At 39.6% G+C, this 26,573-nt stretch overlaps 1 protein-coding gene across 1 annotated transcript; it reads right to left on the bottom strand.

Moving 5' to 3' along the window:
• Positions 1-436: 436 nt before the first annotated feature.
• LOC110485125 (uncharacterized) lies at positions 437-23,582 on the bottom strand. Its single transcript, XM_036942392.2, has 4 exons — positions 23,019-23,582; positions 22,479-22,489; positions 5,616-5,973; positions 437-3,708 (listed from the first exon to the last, which is right to left on the bottom strand). The coding sequence occupies exons 1-4, from the start codon at positions 23,332-23,334 to the stop codon at positions 2,663-2,665; spliced, it is 1,731 nt and encodes a 576-aa protein (XP_036798287.2). The 5' UTR covers positions 23,335-23,582; the 3' UTR covers positions 437-2,662.
• Positions 23,583-26,573: the final 2,991 nt, after the last annotated feature.

Below are 26,573 nucleotides of genomic sequence, written 5' to 3'. Positions count from 1 at the left end.
TCTACCTCAATAACTTTAAGCGTCAGCTGTCAGAGCAGCTTACCGATCATTGCACCTGTACACAGACCATCTGTAAATAGCCACACCCAACTACCTCATCCCCATATTGTTATTTATTTTTGCTCCTTTGCATCCCAGTATCTCTACTTGCACATTCATCTTCTGCACATCTTTCACTCCAGTGTTTAATTGCTAAATTGTAATTATTTCACCACTATGGCCTATTTATTGCCTTACCTCCTTACTCCATTTGCACACACTGTATATAGATTTTCTGTTGTGTTATTGACTGTACTTTTGTTTATCCCATGTGTAACTCAGTTGTTTTTGTCGCACTGCTTTGCTTTTTCTTGGCCAGGTCGCAGTTGTAAATTAGAACTTTGTCTCAACTGGCCTACCTGGTTAAATAAAGGTGAAATAAAAAATAACATTTTGTTGTTGAAATCATATCAAGCTTTATTTATACAGCACATTTCAGACATGGATGCAACACAATGGCTTCACAGAAAAAAAACAAATAAAATAATGAAAATAAATAAATATTTAGTACACAACAAACAGAAGACTAATAACTGAAAGACTAATGGGCACCCTAAGGAAATTCCATTGATTAAAATATTAATAGGATGCAATATCCAACCCAAAAAACGAGCTTGTTTTTTGGAGGGGTTCTGAAAGACACTATGGGGGTGTCCACTGAATGTTGACTAGTAACAACTGGGACCTAAAATACACCCACCATGAGACCCACTAAATCTGCCCAAGAAGAGGCAAACGAAAGAAAAACCCACACAAAACTTAAAGATAGGAAGTGGAGCAACTAAATGTGTTGACTCTCCACATCTATCAAGACAACTGGAGCACTGGGCCAGACACTCTTAAATAGAACCTGGATCAGCTCAGGTGAAACACCTTCCCACTAACGAGATGGACAAGCCAGCACAGGTGTTACACATACTGACTAACGAGGTGACACCAATCAGTGCGTCCTACGTGCTAACAAGCTAGACGTGCACCGTAGACACATTTCAGTTGAATGCATTCAGTTGTACAACTGACTAGGTATCCCCTTTCCAACGCGCTAAGGTCCAACCTGAAAATATAAATGGAAAAACCAAAGCATGTAACACCTTCCCCTTTAAGACAACAAATATATCCTATATTTTTGTTGGACATGTTTGCTCACCACCAACAAAAAACAACTTGCTGTCAAGAATTAAAAACAAGAAAAAAACAGTATTTCTAAATAATAACATACAATCGTATAATTTTTTCCCCCATTTTCTTTCAATAGAGTCCTAATATTCACGAGCTTCTAGAACCCACAAGCTTCTAGAACACTTGTCTTCCTAAAACTCACTAGTTTCTAGAACTCTCGTCCGCTTGGAAGAGCCCAAACAAAACTCAAATCAAATTGTAGTCACATGCGCCGAATACAACAGGTGTAAACCTAACAGTGAAATGTTGGAATACAACAGGTGAAATGCTTACTTACGAGCCCCCTAACCAACAGTGCAGAAAATAATAAGAGATAAAACTAATCTTCAACATGGAAAAAACATGTCAAAATACATTGGTATCCATGGTAACCCACTGGCTAAATGCAAAACACAAATATTTTTGACTGCCCACCCTTGAGACAATCAGCAACCAAGTTGTCCTTACCAAAGACATGTCTGATTTCAAGAGGAAACTCCTGCATTACCCGTAGTAACTTTCAACCTCACTGCGGAGCTTCTCTCTCTTTTCAGGGTTCACTCAATAGGCATGTTGTTGGATCAGGGCCCAGTCCCCAATGTCATGCTCTAGTACATTTGGTTTGGCACATCTGAGAATGAACCCTGATAGTCTAAAAGCAGGATAACAATGTCAATATAATTGTTCCCAAAAATTGTCAGTTGTTTGCATAAATAATTATTACTAAATGAATTGTAAATATGAAATATCAAAACCAAAAGTACACCCCTTTGTTAATGTGTATTGGCAATAATTAACTGAATGGTGAGGCATGGAATAATAAAACATGTATCTTTTGTCAGGCTGAATGTTTGAAATATGAGGTGATTTGAGACATGCTTCTTCAGTAGTGGAATAAATACAAGTAGCATTTGAATGTTGTAAAGAAATACTGGAGTGATGTAGGATTGTTAATAAAATTGATTATAGACCAATGTATTATACTGTGTCCATGTGTTTATGCTGCAAGTATGTTGAAATTATGTTGTTTTCAAGTCATTGAAAAAACAACCGGAAAATACATATTTTCAACAACAACCGAACATATATTGGACGTCGGGCATAGTCTTATTTTCAACATCTTTTCAAAAAATAGTTGTAACATGTCCAAATCAATAACCAATATGCAGAAACAGTTCGGGATATATTGAAAACCTAAACATGTTGAAGTGTTGCGTTTTGATTCAAGTGGGTTACCAACGTGGTAAGTGTAACACAATTTATTTTGTCCCTTTATGTAAAACCACATAAATAGTACTCTTTCAATTCAGAGCCTTGATTTTTCCGCTGAGGCTAATATCAACTGAACAGGGGGCAAACGTTTAGGGTTCATTCTACATTCTGACATTCATTCAAATACTGCTACTACAATGTTAAAACATTCTGCATTGTGACATTATTTCATTGATATCATGAAACAACTCCTTCATGTATGTATTTTCCGATGTTTAATCAGAGATCTTTTATCAGAGTATCTCTTCCCACATTGATCACAGCTATGAGATTTATCTCCTGTGTGTGTTCTCAGGTGAATAGTTAGATTGCAAGATGTAGAAAAACTCTTCCCACATTGATCACAGCTAAAAGGTTTCTCTCCTGTGTGTCCCCGCTGGTGTACTATCAGGCTGCTTGGGTGAGAAAAACTCTTCCCACATTGATTACAGCCAAAAGGTTTCTCTCCAGAATGTATTCTCTGGTGTGATTTCAGGGTTTGTAGCAGAATAAATCTCTTCCCACATTGATCACAGGCGTAAGGTTTCTCTCCTGTGTGTGTTCTCTGGTGTATAGTTAGATAGCTAGATGTCGTAAAACTCTTCCCACATTGATCACAGCTATATGGTTTCTCCCCTGTGTGTGTTCTCTGGTGTATAGTTAAATTGCTAGATGTAGTAAAACTCTTCCCACATTTATCACAGATATAAGGTTTCTCTCCAGTGTGTGTTCTCTGGTGTATAGTTAGACAGCTAGATGTAGTAAAACCCTTCCCACATTGATCACAGCCAAAAGGTTTCTCTCCAGAATGTATTCTCTGGTGTGATTTCAGGGTTTGTAGCAGAATAAATCTCTTCCCACATTGATCACAGATGTAAACTTTCTCTCCTGTGTGTGTTTTCTGGTGTATAGTTAGATAGCTAGATGTAGTAAAACTCTTCCCACATTGATCACAGCTATATGGTTTCTCCCCTGTGTGTGTTCTCTGGTGTATAGTTAGATTGATAGATGTAGTAAAACTCTTCCCACATTGATCACAGCCATAAGATTTCTTTCCTGTGTGAATTCTTTGATGTATTTTAAGGTTTGATGAAGAGTTGAATCTTTTCCCACAGTCAGAGCAGCAGTGAGTTCTCTTCCCTGTGGGTTTATGCTGGTGTTTCTTGAGGAGTTCTGATCTGGAGAGACTCTTCTCTGCCTCGTCAGCATCATGATGTTGTTGAGGCTCCCCAGAGGATCCACGATTGTCCCGTCTCTCTCCTGTGTGAACGACAAAGTCAGATAGATGGTTAAAGGCCCACAACAGCAGAAATCAATTGTTTATTTGAGGTAAAAGGTGTTTTCCAGAGCGTACCCATGAAGTTGTACAACAATTGACGTCTGTTAAATTTGAAAATTAAGACAGTCAAGATAGCAACAATAGTCAGATTTAGTCTTGTTTTCACATTAGTAGTAACGTCGGACGAGTGTAGGCTAGAAATAAGTTATTCAAGATGTTGAAATCCTAAGCAGTGTGCCAGACGACTTTTGGTCTCCAATATAGGCCTCTTTCTGTGTTTGCTAAAATTGTGGCACCAAGGCAATGCGCACACAATTTGGTTGCAGAAACTCCTCCCTGCTAATGAGGAAACCGCTAGCTTTGTATGTAGTATATCTGCCTGGAGCTAAAATGTTGAACGAATATTTTAGATTTTCACAATGTATTCTGAATATTAAGAGTGCTACTCAAGAAAACTCACATAAAGTTCTGTGTCTATTCACTAATTCACCACCATGGGTGAAACTCACAGGAGTTCTTATAGGCTGACAGAAAAAATAGCCTCCATTTACAAGTTGCTTATGAGTGCATTTCACACTACTTTTGGATTATAATTGTAAGGCTCGCTTGAAACACCTGCTTAATATGTTTGTGTTATTGTCGCAAATCAACTGCTTTATACTTAAAAAATACTTCAACCACTAAACATCTCTTTGGCTAGCTTTGCCATCAGCCTGACAATGAGGCTTTGCACATTAAGTGTTTAACAAATTGACCCATAACTTTACCTAACAATAACATAGACCTACTGTAGGACCCATAACTTCACCTAACAATAACATAGACCTACTGTAGGACCCATAACTTCACCTAACATAGACCTACTGCAGGACCCATAACTTCACCTATCCATCAAGGAACAGTTTTCTACACATTATGAGCAAAGTATCTCTGTCTCCAAACAGGCTAACGAGACCCTACTATAAATCAAGCAGACAATAACACATTATAAACATCAATTTGTTAGGGATGTTGGATCCAATGTGGAGCACAGCATAACGGTCTTTACCAGAGTAATGAATGAAGAAGAACTTTGGTTGTTGTTGTTGCATGTTGTGATGTTTGTCATTTGACTGGCATTCAGAAAATGATTTCCTGGATCTTCTGATGATAGTTGAACATGTGACTGTAACTAAACAGCTACAGTATTAAGAATGATGTGTAATTATTGAAGAACTGCGTTAATGACAGTATCCATTTGGGTGTTGTCAATAAAGTTAAGGTGACTCTCGGTTAGAACCATTGGATTTTGCAAACTCTGAAATGATTTAGGATTTAGTAGGTAGAGTGCATTTCAGAGATCTGAATACAAAAAACTGTCCTAACAGGACAATAACCTAAACCACAAGGCCAAATCTACACTGGAGGAGCTTACCAAGATTGAATGTTCCTGAGTGGCCTAGTTACAGTTTGGACTTAAATTGTCTTGAAAGTATATGGCAAGACTTGAAAATCGTTTTCTAGAAATGATCAACAACGAACTTGACAGAACAGGAAGAATTTTAAAAAGAATAATGAATATTCACATGAAGATCAGTCGCCTATTGGATGACATCACAACTTCCCATCAAGCCAACTCCTTGAATGCCTTACTATGACATCACTTACTCCTTCCAGTTTGCAGTTGACAGAAAACAAACACTATTTGCTCAGAACATTTATTTGTTTCCCTTTAGTGTGTTTATACTTTACTGTATTTATATATCACTTTTCAACAGGAAAAGTTTAAACATCACTGGACGAGGTCATGAACAATTCCCCACGGTACAAAAAAACACATATTACTAAATTCACACATTAGTTCAACAACTGCAGAGTTTTTGTCACTGTTTTATAAGATAGTACTCACTGTATTTACTGGTGTTAATCAGTTCTCCAGTCTTCTCTTCTTCATCCTCCTCTAATGTGACAGTAATCTCCCCCTCTTCATCCTTCATTTCAAAAACGTCTTCATCTTCTTTCACTTCATCTTCCTCCTCTTCTTTTACTGTAACATCCTCCTCTTTCACTCTGAACGCGTCTTCCTCTTCTTTCACTGAAACGTCTTTCTCTTCATCTTTCACGGTACCAGCCTCACCCTCTACTTGTTTTTGTATTGTAACATCCTCCTCCTCCTCTTTGACGAGAGCTTCTTTCTCCGTCCAGCAGACCTCCTCTTCTTTATCAGGAGGAGAGTCGCTTAGTGAACTCATGGTCGGGGATGTTAGCTAGCTAGCATTACCGACTAGCCTAGTTCTAAGCTAACATAACAAACCAGCTAGCTGACAAACAACGTAAATATATAATGAAATGGGCCAAAAAGTACATACGACAGAAGTGTGTTTAATACACTTCGAGTAATATACACCAAAAACAGTGTAAAGAGCGTGAATGTTGTAACTATGTTTGCTAAAAAGCTACCGAGGTGTCTGACTAGCTGTTGTTGTTGAAGGAGTCCACTAGATTATACGTCACACTGGCAGTTTCGCCTGAACCTAAAAGATGCACATCGGCATCTGCTGACTGGAGTGGGCAACGCAGTTGAGGAACCAAAAGTTAATTTTTTCATTTATTTGAAAAAAGTGTAATATTATATTAAGTCCTTCAAAGAGAAGCACATGTTGATTGATTCGTTTTTAATGAGTTAGGATTTAAAACAAACTTTACACCCACTACACATTTGCATTGAACCATACTTCTGACATGGATCATTTTGACCCCAGAGGCATATCTTTTATCATAGCCAAAATGTGGTTTATTCAATTCAATTTAATTAATTATTAATTTCTTCCAATTTTTCATGACTTTGTTAATCAACTTGTTCTTAATAAATCTAAAACATGGATTAGTGTTTCTGTATCAAAATGGACATTTAACCAATTAAAATCCCTTGGAATCATTTTGACCCAAGCCAAAAGCACCTTTGATAAATAGGATGTTTATTTAAAATCAAAATGAAATCAAATTTTATTACTAATTTTCCACCATAATTTGCAAATAACTTAATGGAAAATCCTACAATGTGATATCCTGGATTTTATTTTCTCATTTTGTCTGTCATAGTTGAAATGTACCTATGATGAAAATTACAGGCCTCTCTCATATTTTTAAGTGGGAGAACTTGCACAATTGGTGGCTGACTAAATACTTTTTTGCCCCACTGTATAATAATGATATAAAAGCTATGCTGCTACGGAGTGGGATGTCCTCTATAATAATGACATAAAGGCTATGCTACTACGTACTACGGTGTAGGATGTCATCTATAATAATGACATAAAGGCTATGCTACTACGTACTACGGTGTAGGATGTCATCTATAATAATGACATAAAGGCTATGCTGCTACGGTTTGGGATGTTATCTATAATAATGACATAAAGGCTATGCTGCTATGTGCTACGGTGTAGGACGTCATCTATAATAATGACATAAAAGAAATGCTGCTACGTGCTACGGTGTGGGATGTCATCTGTAATAATGACATAAAGGCTATGCTGCGATGGTGTGTGGGATTCCATCTACAATAATGACAAAGCCTATGCTGCTACAGTGTGGGACGTCATCTATAATAATGACATAAAAGCTATGCTGCTTTGTGTTAAGGTGTGGGACGTCATCGATAATAAGGACAAAGGCTATGCTGCTATGGTGTGTGGGGTGCCATCTATAATAATGACATAAAGGCTATGCTGTTACGTGCTACGGTGTGGGACGTGATCTACAATAATGACATAAAGGCTATGCTGCTACGGTGTGGGATGTCATCTATAATAATGACATAAAGGCTATGCTGCTTCGTGCTACGGTGTAGGATGACATCTATTTTAATGACCAAGGATTTTCTGCTACGTGCAACGGTATAGGATGTCATCTATAATAATGACATTAAGGCTATGCTGCTAGGTGCTACGGTGTAGGGTGTCATCTATAATAATGAAATAAAGGCTATGCTGCTACGTTTTAGCATGTCATCTATAATAATTACATAAAGGCTATGTATTTTAAGTGTGGGACGCTATCTATAATAATCACATAAAAGCTATGCTGCTACGTGTTACGGTGTGGGATGTCATCTGTAATAGTGACATAAAGGCTATGCTGCTACGTGCAACGTTGTAGGATGTCATCTATAATAATGGCATAAAGGCTATGCTGCTACGGTGTGTGGGATGTCATCTACAATAATGAAATAAAGGCTATGCTGCTACGGTGTGGGATGTCCTCTATAATAATGACAAAGGTTATACTGCTACGTTTTGGGATGTCATCTATAATAATGACATACAAATTATGCTGCTACGTGAAACGTTGTAGGATGTCATCTATAATAATGACATAAAGGTTATGCTGCTACGTGCAAGGGTGAAGGATGTCACCTATAATAATGACAAAGGCTATGCAACGTGCTACGGTGTGGGATGTCATCTATAATAATGACATGAAGGCTATGCTGCTATGGTGTGTGGGATGTCCTCTATAATAATGACATAAAGGCTATGCTGCTTCGTACTACGGTGTAGGATGTCATCTATTTTACTGACAAAGGCTTTGCTAATACGTGCAACGGTGTAGGATGTCATCTATAATGACATAAAGGTTATACTGCTACGGTGTGGGATGTCATCTATAATAATGACATAAAAATGATGCTGCTACGTGCAACGGTGTGGGATGTCATCTATAATAATGACATAAAGGCTATGCTGCTATGGTGTGTGGGACACCATCTATAATAATGACATAAAGGCTATGCTGCTACGTGCTACAGTGTGGGACGTTATCTACAATAATGAAATAAAGGCTATGAAGCTACGGTGTGGGATGTTATCTATAATCATGACATAAAGGCTATGCTGCTATGTGCTACGGTGTGGGACGTTATCTACAATAATGAAATAAAGGCTATGCTGCTACGGTGTGGGATGTCATCTATAATAATGACATAAAAGCTATGCTGCTACGTGCTACGGTGTAGGATATCATCTATAATAATGACATAAAGGCTATGCTGCTACGTGCTACGGTGTAGGATGTCATCTATAATAATGACAAAGGCTATGCTGCTACGGTTTGGGATGTCATCTATAATCATGACATAAAGGCTATGCTGCTATGTGCTACGGTGTGGGACGTTATCTACAATAATGAAATAAAGGCTATGCTGCTACGGTGTGGGATGTCATCTATAATAATGACATAAAAGCTATGCTGCTACGTGCTACGGTGTAGGATATCATCTATAATAATGACATAAAGGCTATGCTGCTACGTGCTACGGTGTAGGATGTCATCTATAATAATGACAAAGGCTATGCTGCTACGGTTTGGGATGTCATCTATAATAATGACATAAAGGCTATGTATATAAGGTGTGGGACGCTATCTATAATAATAATATAAAGGCTATGCTGTTAGGGTGTGGGACGTCATCTATAATAATGACATAAAAGCTATGCTGCTACGTGTTACGGTGTGGGATGTCATCTGTAATAGTGACATAAAGGCTATGCTGCTATTGTGTGTGGGATACCATCTATAATAATGACATAAAGGCTATGCTGCAACGTGCTATGGTGTGGGATGTCACCTATAATAATGACATAAAGGCTATGCTGCTAGGGTGTTTGGGATGTCATCTATAATAATGACATAAAGGCTATGCTGCTTCGTGCTACGGTGTAGGATGTCATCAATTTTAATGACATAAAGGCTATGCTGCAACGGTGTGGGATGTCATCTATAATAATGACATAATGGCTATGCTGCTACACGCTACGGTGTAGGATGTCATCTATAATAATGACATAAAGGCTATGTATCTAAGGTGTGGGAAGCTATCTATAATAATGACATAAAGGCTATGCTGCAACGTGCTACGGTGTGGGATGTCATCTATAATAATGACATAAAGCTATGCTGCTACGTGCTACAGTGTGGGACGTTATCTACAATAATGAAATAAAGGCTATGAAGCTACGTGCTACGGTGTAGGAAGTCATCTATAATAATGACATAAAGGCTATGCTGCTTCGTGCTACGGTGTAGGATGTCATCTATTTTAATGACATAAAGGCTTTCCTGCTACGTGCAACGGTGTAGGATGTCATCTATAATAATGACATAAAGTCTATGCTGCTACGTGCTACAGTGTGGGACATTATCTACAATAATGAAATAAAGGCTATGCTGCTACGGTGTGGGATGTTATCTATAATAATGACATAAAGGCTGTGCTGCTACGGTGTGGGATATTATCTATAATAATGACATAAAGGCTATGCTGCTACGTGCTACGGTGTGGGATGTCATCTATAATAATGACATAAAGGCTATGCTGCTACATGCTACGGTGTGGGATGTCATCTATAATAATGACATAAAGGCTATGCTGCTACGGTGTGGGATATTATCTATAATAATGACATAAAGGCTATGCTGTTACGTGCTACGGTTTGGGATGTCATATACAATTTTGACATAAAGGCTATGCTGCTATGGTGTAGGATATCATCTATAATAATGACATAAAGGCTATGCTGTTACGTGCTACGGTGTGGGATGTCATCTATAAAAATGATATAAAGGCTACGTGCTATGGTGTGGGATGTCATCTACAATATTGACAAAGGCTATGCTGCAACGGTGTGGGATGTCATCTATAATAATGACATAAAGTATCTTCTGCTACGTGCTACGGTGTGGGATGTCATCTATAATAATGACATAAAGGATATGCTGCTAAGTGCTACGGTGTGGGATGTCATCTATTATAATGACAAAAAGGCTATGCTGCTACGGTGTGGGATATTATCTACAATAATGACATAAAGGCTATGCTGTTACGTGCTACGGTGTGGGATGTCGTCTATAATAATGACATAAAGGCTATGCTGTTACGTGCTACGGTGTGGGATGTCATCTATAATAATGACATAAAGGCTATGCTGCTACATGCTACGGTGTGGGATGTCGTCTATAATAATGACATAAAGGCTATGCTGTTACGTGCTACGGTGTGGGATGTCGTCTATAATAATGACATAAAGGCTATGCTGTTACGTGCTACGGTGTGGGATGTCATCTACAATTTTGACATAAAGGCTATGCTGCTACGGTGTGGGATATCATCTATAATAATGACATAAAGGCTACACTGATATGTGCAACAGTGTGGGATGTCATCTATAAAAATGATATAAAGGCTACGTGCTACGGTGTGGGATGTCATCTAGAATATTGACAAAGGCTATGCTGCTACGGTGTGGGATATCATCTATAATAATGACATAAAGGCTAAACTGATATGTGCAACAGTGTGGGATGTCATCTTTAAAAATTATATAAAGGCTATGCTGCTACGTGCTACGATGTGGGATGTCCTCTATAATAATGACATAAAGGCTATGCTACTACGGTGTGGGATGTCATCTACAATAATGACATAAAGGCTATGCTGCTACGTTGTGGGATGTCATCTATAATAATGACATAAAGGCTATGCTGCTATGTGCTACGGTGTGGGACGCTATCTACAATAATGAAAAAAAGGCTATGCTGCTATGGTGTGGGATGTTATCTATAATAATGACATAAAGTATCTTCTGCTACGTGCTACGGTGTGGGATGTCATCTATAATAATGACATAAAGGCAATGCTCTTACGTGCTACGGTGTGGGATGTCATCTATAATAATGACATAAAGGCTATGCTGCTACGTACTACGGTGTAGGATGTCATCTACAATAATGAAAAAAGGCTATGCTGCTATGGTGTGGGATGTTATCTATAATAATGACATAAAGGCAATGCTCTTACGTGCTACGGTGTGGGATGTCATCTAAAATAATGATATAAAGATTATGCTGCTACGGTGTTTGATGTCATCTATCATGATGACCTAAAGGCTATGCTGCTACGTGCTACGGTGTGGTACGTGATCTACAATAATGACATAAAGGCTATGCTACTATGGTTTGGGATGTCCTCTATAATAATTACATAAAGGCTATGCTGCAACGGTTTGGGATGTCCTCTATAATAATGACAATAAGGCTATGCTGCTACGTGCTACGATGTGGGATGCCCTCTTATAATAATGACATAAAGGCTATGCTACTACGGTGTGGGATGTCATCTACAATAATGACATAAAGGCTATGCTGCTACGTTGTGGGATGTCATCTATAATAATGACATAAAGGCTATGCTGCTATGTGCTAAGGTGTGGGACGTTATCTACAATAATGAAATAAAGGCTATGCTGCTACGTTGTGGGATGTCATCTATAATAATGACATAAAGGATATGCTGCTTCGTGCTACGGTGTGGGACGTTATCTACAATAATGAAATAAAGGCTATGCTGCTACGGTGTGGGATGTTATCTATAATAATGACATAAAGTATCTTCTGCTTCGTGCTACGGTGTGGGACGTTATCTACAATAATGAAATAAAGGCTATGCTGCTACGGTGTGGGATATCATCTATAATAATGACAAAGGCTACACTGATATGTGCAACAGTGTGGGATGTCATCTATAAAAATTATATAAAGGCTACGTGCTACGGTGTGGGATGTCATCTATAATAATGACATAAATGCTATGTGCTACGGTGTGGGATGTCATCTACAATAATGACATAAAGGCTATGCTGCTACGTGCTACGGTGTAGGATGTCATCTATAATAATGACATAAAGGCTATGCTGCTACGTACTACGGTGTAGGATGTCATCTATAATAATGACATAAAGATTATGCTGCTACGGTGTGGGATGTCATCTATAATAATGACACAAAGGTTATGCTGCTACGTGCTACGGTGTGGGATGTCATCTATAATAATGACATAAAGGCTATGCTGCAACGGTTTGGGACGTCCTCTATAATAATGACATTAAGGCTATGCTGCTACGGAGTGGGATGTCATATATAATAATTACAAAAAAGCTATGCTGCTACGGTGTGGGATGTCATCTATAATAATGACATTAAGGCTATGCTGCTACGTGCTACGGTGTGGGACATGATCAAAATAATGACATGAAGGCTATGCTGCTATGGTGTGGGATGTCCTCTATAATAATGACATAAAGGCTATGCTGCTACGAGCTACGGTGTGGGATGTCATCTATAATAGTGACATAAAGGCTATGCTGCTACGAGCTACGGTGTGGGACGTGATCTACAATATTAACATAAAGGCTATGCTGCTACGGTGTGGGATGTCCTCTATAATAATGACATTAAGTCTATGCTGCTACGTGCTACGGTGTGGGATGTCATCTATAATAATGACCTGAAGGCTATGCTGCTACCGTGTGGGATGTCATCTATAATAATGATCTAAAGGTTACGCTGCGATGTGCTACGGTGTAGGATATCATCTATAATAATGACATAAAGGCTATGTGCTACGGTGTGGGATGTCCTCTATAATAATGAAATGAAAGCTATGCTGCTATGTGCTACGGTGTGGGATGTCATCTACAATAATGACATAAAAGTTATGCTGTGACGGTTTGGGACGTCCTCTATAATAATGACATTAAGGCTATGCTGCTACGTGTTACGATGTGGGATGTAATCTATAATAATGACCTAAAGGCTATGCTGCTACAGTGTGGGATGTCATCTATAATAATGACCTAAAGGCTATGCTGCTACAGTGTGGGATGTCATCTATAAAAATGACAAAGGCTATGCTGCTACGTGCTACGGTGTAGGATGTCATCTATAATAATGACATAAAGGCTATGCTGCTACGGTGTGGGATGTCATCTACAATAATGACATAAAGACTATGCTGCTACGGTGTGGGATGTCATCTATAATAATGACATAAAGGCTATGCTGCTACGATGTGGGATGTCATCTATAATAATGACATAAAGGTTATGTGACTACGGTTTGGGATGTCCTCTATAATAATGACAAAGGCAATGCTGCTACGGTGTGGGAGATCATCAAAAATAATGACTTAATGAATATGCTGTAATGTGCTACAGTGTGGGATGTCATCTATAATAATGACCTAAAGGCTATGCTGCTACAGTGTGGGATGTCATCTATAATAATGACAAAGGCTATGCTTCTACGGTGTGGGATGTCTTCTATAATAATGATATAAAGATTATGCTGCTACGGTGTTTGATGTCATCTATAATAATGACATAAATGCAATGCTAATATGTGCTACGGTGTGGGACGTCATCTACAACAATGACATAAAGAACATGCTGTAACGCGCTAGAGTTTGGGATGTTATCTATAATATTGAAATAAAGGCAATAAAATAATTGTTAAATGTATAAGAATTAAATACCCACAACATTCATTCTGTGGGTACTAGATTAACTCAGTTCACAGACTGTCAGCCAGACAGTGAGTGGGCAATATCATCAGACTAAATTAGAGTAACAACCAAATAAAACAAAGAATGTTCAATGACCCAAAAAGACACTATACTTCATTCTGTGAATCACCACTTTATTTTCTATCATAAAGAGCACCTGTGGAAATGGGCAGTGGGTTTAGACATCCATCTGTGTGCAAACAGACTAACCATTTTTTTTAAACAAGTCATTTTTTAAATTTTACTTCACCAATTTGGACTATTTTGTGTATGTCCATTAAATGAAATCCAAATAAAAATCTATTTAAATTACAGGTTCTAATGCAACAAAATAGGAAAAATGCCAAGGGAGTAAATACTTCCAGCAAAGCATTGTATCTGGTTGTATAAACTCCTCCATGCTAATGAGGAAACCACCAGTTGTGGATGTAGTATATCTGCTAATGAGGAAACCACTAGTTATGGATGTAGTATATCTGGTAATGAGGAAACCACTAGTTATGGATGTAGTATATCTGGTAATGAGGAAACCACTAGTTATGGATCTAGTGTATCTGGTAATGAGGAAACCACTAGTTATGGATCTAGTGTATCTGGTAATGAGGAAACCACTAGTTATGGATGTAGTATATCTGGTAATGAGGAAACCACTAGTTATGGATGTAGCATATCTGGTAATGAGGAAACCACTAGTTATGAATGTAGTATACAGTGGGGGAAAAAAGTATTTAGCCAGCCACAAATTGTGCAAGTTCTCCCACTTAAAAAGATGAGAGAGGCCTGTAATTTTCATCATAGGTACACTTCAACTATGACAGACAAAATAAGAAAAAAAAAACAGAAAATCGAATTTTAGGATTTTTAATGAATTTATTTGCAAATTATGGTGGAAAATAAGTATTTGGTCACCTACAAACAAGCTAGATTTCTGGCTCTCACAGACCTGTAACTTCTTCTTTAAGAGGCTCCTCTGTCTTCCACTCGTTACCTGTATTAATGGCACCTGTTTGAACTTGTTATCAGTATAAAAAAATACCTGTCCACAACCCCAAACAGTCACACTCCAAACTCCACCACGGCCAAGACCAAAGAGCTGTCAAAGGACACCAGAAACAAAATTGTAGACCTGCACCAGGCTGGGAAGACTGAATCTGCAATAGGTAAGCAGCTTGGTTTGAAGAAATCAACTGTGGGAGCAATTATTAGGAAATGGAAGACATACAAGACCACTGATAATCTCCCTCGATCTGGGGCTCCACGCAAGATCTCACCCCGTGGGGTCAAAATGATCACAAGAACGGTGAGCAAAAATCCCAGAACCACACGGGGGTCCTAGTGAATGACCTGCAGAGAGCTGGGACCAAAGTAACAAAGCCTACCATAAGTAACACACTACGCCGCCAGGGACTCAAATCCTGCAGTGCCAGATGTGTCCCCCTGCTTAAGCCAGTACATGTCCAGGCCAGTCTGAAGTTTGCTAGAGAGCATTTGGATGATCCAGAAGAAGATTGGGAGAATGACATATGGTCAGATGAAACCAAAATATAACTTTTTGGTAAAAACTCAACTCGTCGTGTTTGGAGGACAAAGAATGCTGAGTTGCATCCAAAGAACACCATACCTACTGTGAAGCATGGGGGTGGAAACATCATGCTTTGGGGCTGTTTTTCTACAAAATGACCAAGACGACTGATCCGTGTAAAGGAAAGAATGAAAATCTTTGGAGGGAGTTGAAAGTATGTGTTGCCCAGCAACAGCCCCAAAACATCATGGAGGAATGGGCCAAAATACCAGCAACAGTGTGTGAAAAACTTGTGAAGACTTACAGAAAATGTTTGACCTCTGTCATTGCCAACAAAGGGTATATAACAAAGTATTGAGCTAAACTTTTGTTATTGACCAAATACTTATTTTCCACCATAATTTTCAAATAAATTCATTAAAAATCCTACAATATGATTTTCTGGATTTTTTTTCTCATTTTTTTCTCATTTTGTCTGTTATAGTTTAAGTGTACCTATGATGAAAATTACAGGCCTCTCTCATCTTTTTAAGTGGGAGAACTTGCACAATTGGTGGCTGACTAAATAATTTTTTGCCTGTGAGCAAAGATTTTAGTTTTTCACAATGTATTCTGGATATTACAGTGCAAGATCATGAGTGCTACTCAAGGAAACTATTCACTAATTCACCACCATGGGGGAAAAGTCAGGGGATTTCTCATAGGCTGACAGCTTATGACATTTCCAGATTGCTTATGAGTATATTTCACACTACTTTGGATTATAATTGTTAGGCTCCTTTGAATGTCCTGCTTAATATAATATGTGTTGTCGCAAATCAACTGCTGTATACTTTAAAAAAACACTTCCACCAGTAAAATGCTCTTTGGATAGCTTTGCTACAAGTCTGTCAATGAGCGTTTGTAAACTAAGTGTACTTAAATTGGCCAATAACTTCACCTAGCAATAACATAGACCTACTGTAGGACCCATAACATCACTGAACAACATAGACCTACTGTAGGACCCATAACTTCACCTAACAATAACATAGACCTACTGTAGGACCCATAACTTCCATTAACAATTACATTGACCTACTGTAGGACTCATAACTTCACCTAACAACAACGTAGACCTCAGACTATAAATCATTTAATATTTCAGGTGAAATATGGAAACTAAAATGTCTTTGTCATGACATTTCAAAACTTGATCACCAGATAATTTTGTGAATAATCCCACTAGGTTACTCTGTAATGTTTTGTCATTCTAAATGTTCTGAATTAAGGAAAATAGCTCTGTGTGTTGTGTAAGCTCTGTGCCTATCCATCAAGGAACAGTACTCTACACATTATGAGTTAAGTATCTCTGTCTCCAAACAGACTAACGAGACCCTACTGTAAATCAAGCAGACAATAACACATTATAAACATCAATTTGTTAGGGATGTTGGATCCAATGTGGAGCATATCATAATGGTCTTTACCAGAGTAATGAATGATTCTACACCTGCATTGCTTGCTGTTTGTTGTTTTAGGCTGGGTTTCTGTACAGCACTTTGAAATATCAGCTGATGTAAGAAGGGCTTTATAAATACATTTGATTTGAAGTACTTTGGTTGTTGTTGCATGTCGTGATGTTTGTCATGTGACTGTCATTCAGAAAATGATTTCCTGGATCAGCTGACGATAGTTGAACATGTGACTGTAACTAAATTGCTACACTATTAAGAATGATGTGTAATTATTGAAGAACCGCGTAAATGACAGTATCCATTTGGGTGTTGTCAATAAAGTTAAGGTGACTCTCGGTTACAAATATTGGATTTTGCAAATCCTGAAATGATTTAGGATTTCTGTGCCCATGAAAACTGTTTTCCCAGCGTAAAATAAGGAGCCACTAAATGTTACATTGTTAGAGAGCATTTCAGAATACCAAAAACTGTCCGACAGCAAGATCCCGTATTTAAGTTGAAGTTCATCATATGACTACAACTACTGTTCCCTGAAGGAGGGAAAAGAGGTAAAACATACTATTAAATCCACATGTTATGAATATAACTACTGTTCCCTGAAGGGGGGAAACGAGGTACAACATACTATTAAATCCACATGTTATGACTATAACTACTGTTCCCTGAAGGGGGGAAACGAGGTACAACATACTATTAAATCCACATGTTATGACTATAACTACTGTTCCCTGAATGAGGGAAACTAGGTACAACATACTATTAAATTCACACCTCGCTGGAAGCCCCGCCTTCCACAGGTGATGAGCGTGAGGCTCGGATTTATTCGTTAAATGTAATACCGCTCTTCACCGACCCAGGAAAGGGAGGGGCCAAACAGGTGTTGTACCTCATTTCCCTCCTTCAGGGAAGAGTAAATATAATCAAAGTTACACTCCGTTTCAGTCGGTCAACCTCGTTACAACATACTATGGGGAAATACAATCATTCCCAATGCCGACCCAAACAGATACTAAACGAAACGGCCCCTGGCAGACCACCCAGACCTGACCCTTCAAGGCGCGTCAGTTTTGTCAATTTATTCATTGTCTTTTGTTTGAAACACTCCTGTCAATGTTGAGTAAGGACGGGCACCCGATTACACATATAGAAGTAGGACTAGACTACCTGTCCTGCGTGCTTATGTAGGCCTATAAATGTGCACATTTGGGGATGTCTGATAGTATTTCTGATTGTCTTAACGCACCACCACTAATGAGTTGTGGAGCTTCTCAAAGTATTTTTTTTCACCTCAAACAGCAAGTAAACAAAGTCTAATCAAAATCAATTGCTAATGCCAATAGTTCCTCAAAGTATTTTCGTAAAATATTTCCAACTCTCACCACTCGGTTACCACTCGGCATGAAAGGGAAAAATGTAGTGCTCTGATGCAGTGGAAATGTCATAAAATACCTGATTACTTCTTATCCTTTGCACAAATAGCCGACAGCTGTGTCTGTCCCGAACTCAATGGCGAGGGAAACTAAGGGTCCAGAATATTTTATACAATGTTGCAAGCTTGCAAACTCGAGTTTGACCCAGTTGATAATTGATACAATGTTTCAAGTTCGCTGTAGACAGGCCATGTGCAGCCAATTTGAGTTATAAGATATTTATTTTTATTAGGATATTTTCAACCTGCAGTCTGCAATGTTAGCATTTTTTAGCTTTATGTAGGTTATTTAAATTTAGCAATGGAAATAAAAAATGTATTTATAATTTTCATTTAAATAGAATGTAGATTAACCACAGAGCATGATGTTGAGATAAAGACTATTATAATTATTTTTACTATTATAAATTAAATTAAAATGTTCCAGTAAAATGTGAATATGAAAATCATAACTGGCACCAGATCAGTAGAAATGGTCAGATAAATTGGCACTACAAATGGAAAAGGTTGCTGCCTGCTGGTGTAGTCTATTACCAGAAACTATAGGAGCATAACGACTGCTGGTGTAGTCTATTACCAGAAACTATAGAAGCATAACATCAGAATTTACAAAGGCCAGCAGCAGTGGGAGGAGTAGGCTAAGGAAGAGTTTTTTCTGATGGTTAGGCTATCTGGTTTTAGAGGGGTGTCATCAATAGCCCACAATGACAAAGTGAAAACAGTTAATAAACAGAAATACCTTATTTACATAAGTATTCGGACCCTTTGCAATTAGACTCGAAATTGCTTTCAGGTGCATCTTGTTTCCACTAATCTTCCTTGAGATGTATTTTCAACTTGTTCAGAGTCCACCTGTGGTAAATTCAATTGATTGGATATGATTTGGAAGGCACACACCTGTCTATATATGGTCCCACAGTTGACAGTGCATGTCAGAGCAAAAAACAAGCCATGAGGTCGAAGGAACTGTCCTTCGAGCTCCAAGACAGGATTGTGTCGAGGCACAGATCTGGGGAAGGGTACCCCAAAAAATTCTGCAGCATTGAAGATCTCCAAGAACACAGTGGCCTCCAACATTCTTAAATGGAATACTCTTCCTAGAGCTGGTCACCTGGCCAAACTGAGCGATTGGGGGAGAAGGGCCTTGGTCAGGGAGGTGACCAAAAACCTTATGGTCAATCTGCCAGAGCTTCAAAGTTATTCTGTGGAGATGGGAGAACGTTCCAGAAGGACAATCATCTCTGCAGCACTCCACCAATCAGACCTTTATTGTAGAGTGGCCAGACGGAAACCACTACCCTATCAACCAGTCATAGGTACTGGTGACAAAGCGCCTCGTAACCTAGCTGGGAATGGGACAGGGGGAAGGAACCCTTCTGTAGTAACAGACAAGGGAGATTTGTAATCAAATCTAATTCCCATGAATGGGGTTCATATGAACCACAGAGACTGTGTGGGGATAATAACGTGGCCGTGTCCAACCCTGCTTGTTCCCTTGACTCCGCTACCAACCACCAATCTCCAACAGGGCCCTTAACCTGTATGACTACACACCTCACTGTGAGCTACAGGTAGAAATCAGCAATGAATCCCAATAATGAGACACCTCTTGGGAGGGTTGTCAAACATTTAAAAAAAATATTAAAAAAAAAATACACACACACACACACACACACACATACAGTGGGGAGAACAAGTATTTGATACACTGCCGATTTTGAAGGTTTTCCTACTTACAAAATATGTAGAGGTCTGTAATTTTTATCATAGGTACACTTCAACTGTGAGAGACGGAATCTAAAACAAAAATCCACATTGTATGATTTTTAAGAAATTAATTTGCATTTTATTGCATGACATAAGTATTTGATACATCAGAAAAGTAGAACTTAATATTTGATACAGAAACCTTTGTTTGCAATTACAGAGATCATACGTTTCCTGTAGTTCTTGACCAGGTTTGCACACACTGCAGCAGGGATTTTGGCCCACTCCTCCATACAGACCTTCTCCAGATCCTTCAGGTTTCGGGGCTGTCGCTGGGCAATACGGACTTTCTGCTCCCTTCAAAGATTTTCTATTGGGTTCAGGTCTGGAGACTGGCTAGGCCACTCCAGGACCTTGAGATGCTTCTTACGGAGCCACTCCTTAGTTGCCCTGGCTGTGTGTTTGGGGTCGTTGTCATGCAAGAAGACCCAGTCACGACCAATCTTCAATGCTCTTACTGAGGGAAGGATGTTGTTGGCCAAGATCTCGCGATACATGGCCCCATCCATACTCCCCTCAATACGGTGCAGTCGTCCTGTCCCCTTTGCAGAAAAGCAGCCCCAAAGAATGTTTCCACCTCCATGCTTCACGGTTGGGATGGTGTTCTTGGGGTTGTACTCATCCTTCTTCTTCCTTCTTCCAGGTCCTGCCGTGTAGTTCTGGGCTGATCCCTCACCTTCCTCATGATCAAGGTGAGATATTGCATGGAGCCCCAGACCGAGTGTGATTGACCGTCATCTTGAACTTCTTCCATTTTCTAATAATTGCGTCAACAGTTGTTGCCTTCTCACCAAGCTGCTTGCCTATTGTCCTGTAGCCCATCCCAGCCTTGTGCAGGTCTACAATTTTATCCCTGATGTCCTTACACAGCTCTCTGTTCTTGGCCATTGTGGAGAGGTTGGAGTCTGTTTGATTGAGTGTGTGGACAGGTGTCTTTTATACAGGTAACGAGTTCAAACAGGTGCAGTTAACCTCTAGTGACACCCCATCCCATGAACAGGACCGTTGTCATCATCTGACACTAATTAGCATAACGCAACAGACATAAATCTTCCTAGAAAATCTTCCTATTCATGAAAATCACAAGTGAAATATATTGGAACACAGCTTAGCCTTTTGTTAATCACCCTGTCATCTCAGATTTTCAAAATATGCTTTACAGCCAAAGCTAGACAAGCATTTGTGTAAGTTTATCGATAGCCTAGCATAGCATTATGCCTTGCTAGCAGCAGGCAACCTTGTCACGAAAATCAGAAAAGCAATAAAATTAAATCGTTTACCTTTGATGAACTTCAGATGTTTTCACTCACGAGACTCCCTGGTAGATAGCCAAAGTTCATTTTTTCCCAAAAGTTTATTTTTGTAGGCGAAATAGCTCCGTTTGTTCTTCACGTTTGGCTGAGAAATCGACCGGAAATTGCGGCCAAAGCTGTCAATTATATGCATATTCTAGCATCTTGTCCTGAAAAAATATCCCATTTAAAACGGGAATTTTTTTCACAAATCCGTCAAGACACCAACATAGACTTTACTGTGAAATTATTTACTTACAAGCCCTTAACCAACAGTGCAGTTCAAGAAGAAAAGGTTTACCAAGTAGACTAAAATAAAAAGTAGTAATAAAAAGTGGCACAATGAGAATAACAATAACGAGGCTATATACAGGGGGCACCGGTACCGAGTCAGTGTGCTGGGGTACAGGCTAGTTGAGGTAATCTGTACATGAAGGTGGGGGAGTAGTGACTGGGGACCCATGCCAAATCTTTTCAGTCTCCTGAGTGGGAAAAGGTTTTGTTGTGCCCTCTTCATGACTGTCTTGGTATATACCCACGTGGGTGATTGAAAGATGAACTGAGGTCCACACTCCAGTCCAATTGATGGTGGTAATGCACCTTAAAGTTGGTTGCCAACCGCCATATAAAGTGCAAATAAGAAAAAGAAGCTTGAAGGAAGGAGAAATGAGGAGAAAATAATTTGGTTTACCTTTTGGGGCTTCGCGACTGGTTACCTATTTTGATGTAATTTGAAACTATTGTGTGGAATTATTTTGATGTGAAATTATTTTGATGTGATATTTAAGTATTGTGTGAACTTATGTTGACGTGATATGAAAGTACTGCGATTTATGTTTCCAGAAACGTATCACAATTGAGAATCGATTCACATTTAGTCTACCAGTCTACCTCTGAAAAACATACAGTCCTTGGACCTTGAGGAGTAACGGGGGCAGCAATCAGCAGTAGAAACAATAACAAAGCATACGCCGTGCCCGTTTCGGTAAAAAGCTGAGGGATGGGGCTGGAGAAATGCAACCCTCCATGATATCGACATTCTAGTTTTGACCATGTTTTGAGGATATAAAGTGTTTGTTTATATTTAATGACAAACGTTCGAATAAAAAAAGCTTATATTTGGGGTTCTGCTGGGGTATGACAGTTTAACTAAGCTCCTGAGGCATTTATAAGAGAATTCTTCACGAAACAGTCCCAAAATGAATGTAACAACTGCTGATTGCCCCTCTGAGACTACATCTTGGGCAAATATAATAGGAGATATTGAGGAGTATTTCAATACTGAAATTTCAGTATTTCAGGCATTGTCATTGGATGCATTTGATCAATTGTTAACGTTTTGTTGATAGTTTTGTAGTGTAGCTTCAGCCATTCCTATAGAACGACATTAAAGAGTAGAACCCCTTTACTGCATATTGGTTCAACGACTGCAGAGACGGTACTTACTGGTGTTAAACTGATCTCCAACCTCCTCTTCTTCCTCCAATGTGACAGTCATCTCCTCTTTCACTCCAAAAACTGCATATTCCTCTTTCTCTTCTTTTACTGTAACATCCTCCTCCTCCTCTTTCACTCTGAACGAGTATTCCTCTTCTTTCACTGAAATGTATTTATCTTCTTCTTTCACGGTAACAGCCTCACCCTCTACTTGTTTTTGATTTGTAACAGCCCCCTCTTCCTCCTCCTCTTTGACAAGAGCTTCTTCCTCCGTCCAGCAGACCCCCTCTTCTTTATCAGGAGGAGAGTAGCTTAGGGAACTCATGGTCGGGGATGTTAGCTAGCTAGCATTAGCGACTAGCCTAGTTCTAAGCTAATTTAGCAAACCAGCTAGCTGACAAACAACGTAAATATATAATTAAATGGGCCAACAAGTACATACGACAGAAGTGTATTTAATACACAGCGACTAATATACACCAAAACAGTGTAAAGAGCTTGAATGGTGTAGCTATGTTTGCTAGAAAGCTACCGAGGTGTCTGACTAGCTGTTGTTGTTGAAGGAGCGTCCCGTCCACTAGATTATACGTCACACTGGCAGTTTCGCCTGAACCTAAAATACGCACATCGCCATCTGCTGACTGGAGTGGGCAACGCAGTTGAGGAACCAAACGTTTATTTTTCATTTATTTCATAAAAGTTTAATATTATATTAAGTCGTTCGAAGAGAAGCATGTGTTAAGCATTCGTGTTTAATGAGTGAGAATTTAAAACAAACTTTACACCCACTACACATTTGCATTGAACCATACTTCTGACATCATTTTGACCCCAGAGGTGTAACAGGGTTATATTGGTGATTCCCCTTGCCACTATTGTTAAGCCAATGGGTTTTTGGTTTGAGTTTGTTTTGCCTTCACCTACTCAACATGGCATCTTATTGGCTGGTTTGCGTAGCTTGCTTACGAGGGGGGATGTTCCAGTTAGAATCGTCCCAGTGAGCAAGCGCCAAACCAGCGGTAAGTTGTTGGTTGCAAAGCACTGTACATCAAAAGTGATTTTTATACTCTCAAGTGATGATTTAAATGTACAATTTATATCAAATTGTTTGTAAATGTTATTCGAACATTTTTGGATGATGAGACGTGCATTGCATGACGTGCAATTTTGTGTCGTTCTTATCAGAATAAAGCTACATGACTGGTGCTACATATTGGAGTTCCGTGTCGATGACTTATTGTACACAAAGCAAGCAGAGTACTGTTACAGTGGTGCCGTGACCGTTCTTCTGGATCGGATCATCCTTCGCTGGATTTCCATCTCAGAACTTCGCCGTGGTTGCTGTTGAAGAATCAGATAAGACGTTGCTGGTGCAGTTTATGGCGATATCGCATTTCGCCTCAAGAGGGCGCCACTAGAACGTTTTATTATCGAAATTGATGATTTCTCTGGCTGAGGCTCTTCAAAGATAAATGATAACTTTTGTGTTACTTGTTTATTTGCAATTCTAATGTATATCTGATATAAGTAGGGTGAGTTTTACCAGTGTACTAGATATAGGTTAGATTTTGACGTGAGGTTTAAAAAAAAAAAAATATATATATATATATATGCATGTTTTGCTATTTACATTTGTATTAGGGTGTTGATTTCCCATTGTTAAAATGGAAGGTGTTGGGAGAGGTAGGGGTTTCCTGTCATTTAATCTGTCACCATCTGTTGGTAGGGGTTCGGCCAAAATTCCAGTTACTTCTACACCTATGCCCAAACTGGAGGGTTTTGATGATAGTTTACCCATGGACATGCCCAAGGATGTGTATGAAAGAGTTTTGCCAAATACAGGGATTGGGGAGGTCTCCATGGATTTCATAGCAGACATAGTACAGCAGATTGGTCATTCCATTGGGGAGAACATTGCCTCCTGTTTGGAGTCAAAGGCAATTGTTGGACATGTTGGGGACAATGTTATGGGGAGTGTATGCAGCTCGAGGGGTATGGATGTGTCAGGCCTGAACCTGGTATTGAAGTCTGATATCAGGGAACCGGTGTACTTTCGGGGGGATGGCTCTGAAAAGTGCACAGTGCATGAGTGGGAGGATATGGTAATGGTTTACATGCGTAAGAGGGGTGTGTCTGTGATGGACCAAGCAGTTGAGGTCATGGGCAGGCTTATGGGAAGGGCCCGCGATGTTGTTAAAGTTGGCATACGCAGCAATCCCTCCATTGATATATCTAAAGGCCCGAGTCCCATCGTGGACATACTGAAACAACATTTTAATGACACTGTTTTTTCAAGCATGCCCCTTGCTGACTTTTATGCCACATTACCTCTGACTGATGAACAACCATTTGAATATTGGCTCAGACTGAACAGGGCTATGGAGGTTGCTGAAGATTGTCTAAAGAGACAGGAAAAAAGTGTTGAAGACCCATCTCGTGAGCTCACAGTCATGTTCATCAAACATTGCCCTAATGCTGAACTGTCGCTTATCTTTAAGTGCAAGCCATTACAGCAGTGGACTGCTGCAGATGTTCATGAGAGGCTGGATGAATACAGGAGGTATTCTCACTTATCTAAGTTGACCCCAGCCATCGCAACAATGAAGCAGGAAGTTGGTGCTGTCATGCCGATCACCATGCCTGCTGTGAGAACCCACATGGAAGCACCCAATACGTTGCCTTACCCAGCCCAGACTATTCAGGGCTCAGCTGAGCCGATGGAACGTATCCTTGCGATGCTGGAGCGTGTGCTGGAGCAGAGGCCACAACAGTCTGACCATAAGTTCCAAAAAGGGAATAGGAGCAAAGTGAAGTCTAATGGGCCATGTAACGTGTGCGGGGATGCTGGACATGATACTTACTTTCACTGCAGGGCCAATCACCTCTGCTTTCTTTGTCATGTAGCTGGCCACGCACACTCTCAGTGCCCCAAGGCCGCAGCTCTGAGCACAGCTGGTGGAGTCCCTACAGTAATCACTGCTCAGCTCCTGGGAAAACTAGTAGGCCTGCATGTAGAAGGGGAGAGTGTTGGGCCTTTTGTAGAGTCCCCATCAGTGAGAGCTGTTGATTTGGAGTCTGTATATAAAAGTGTTTGTGACGAAATGGAGACTGAGAAGAGTATCATAATGCAGAACACACAGAGACTTACCCCTTATGATGATTCATTCTATGCCAAGGTGTTAATAGGAGGAGAAGTAGAAGTGAGAGCTATGCTTGACAGTGGATCCATGGCTTGTACCTTGAGCTCTAGGGTCTTACCTGAACTGTTGCATGCAGGAGTGTTGAAAAGTCCATCATTGAGTCCTACAGAGGTAGTCTTGGTTGGTTGTGGTGGGTTGAAGACGAGGCCTTTGGGAGTATGTGAGCTGGAGATGGAGGTGTACGGATGTAGAGTTGCTGTGCCTACACTGGTGGTGGAAGGCCAGAGTGATGACCTCATCTTGGGCAGCAATCTCCTAAAGCACTTGATTCGCCACCTGAAGACGGATGGAGATCTCTGGAAGAGGGTTTATACTCCTGTGTGTGACGTGGGTGAGGAGAGCAAGCTAATCGATATGACGGCTA

The sequence above is a fragment of the Oncorhynchus mykiss genome, chromosome 13 (assembly GCF_057628025.1).
Source record: "Oncorhynchus mykiss isolate SJ-2025 chromosome 13, ASM5762802v1, whole genome shotgun sequence".
Taxonomy (NCBI): Eukaryota; Metazoa; Chordata; class Actinopteri; order Salmoniformes; family Salmonidae; genus Oncorhynchus; species Oncorhynchus mykiss.
Note: the sequence above shows the minus strand (reverse complement) of the source record. Positions and strands in the feature narration are given on the sequence as shown.

What these genes read in the sequence shown, in the direction of transcription:
- LOC110485125 (XM_036942392.2), bottom strand. Translation starts at nt 23,334, where the DNA reads ATGAGTTCCCTAAGCTACTCTCCTCCTGATAAAGAAGAGGGGGTCTGC. An exon ending in GATTAACACCAGTAAATACA is followed by an intron (nt 3,709 to 5,615) that starts GTGAGTACTATC and finishes TCGTTCACACAG; the next exon opens with GAGAGAGACGGGACAATCGT.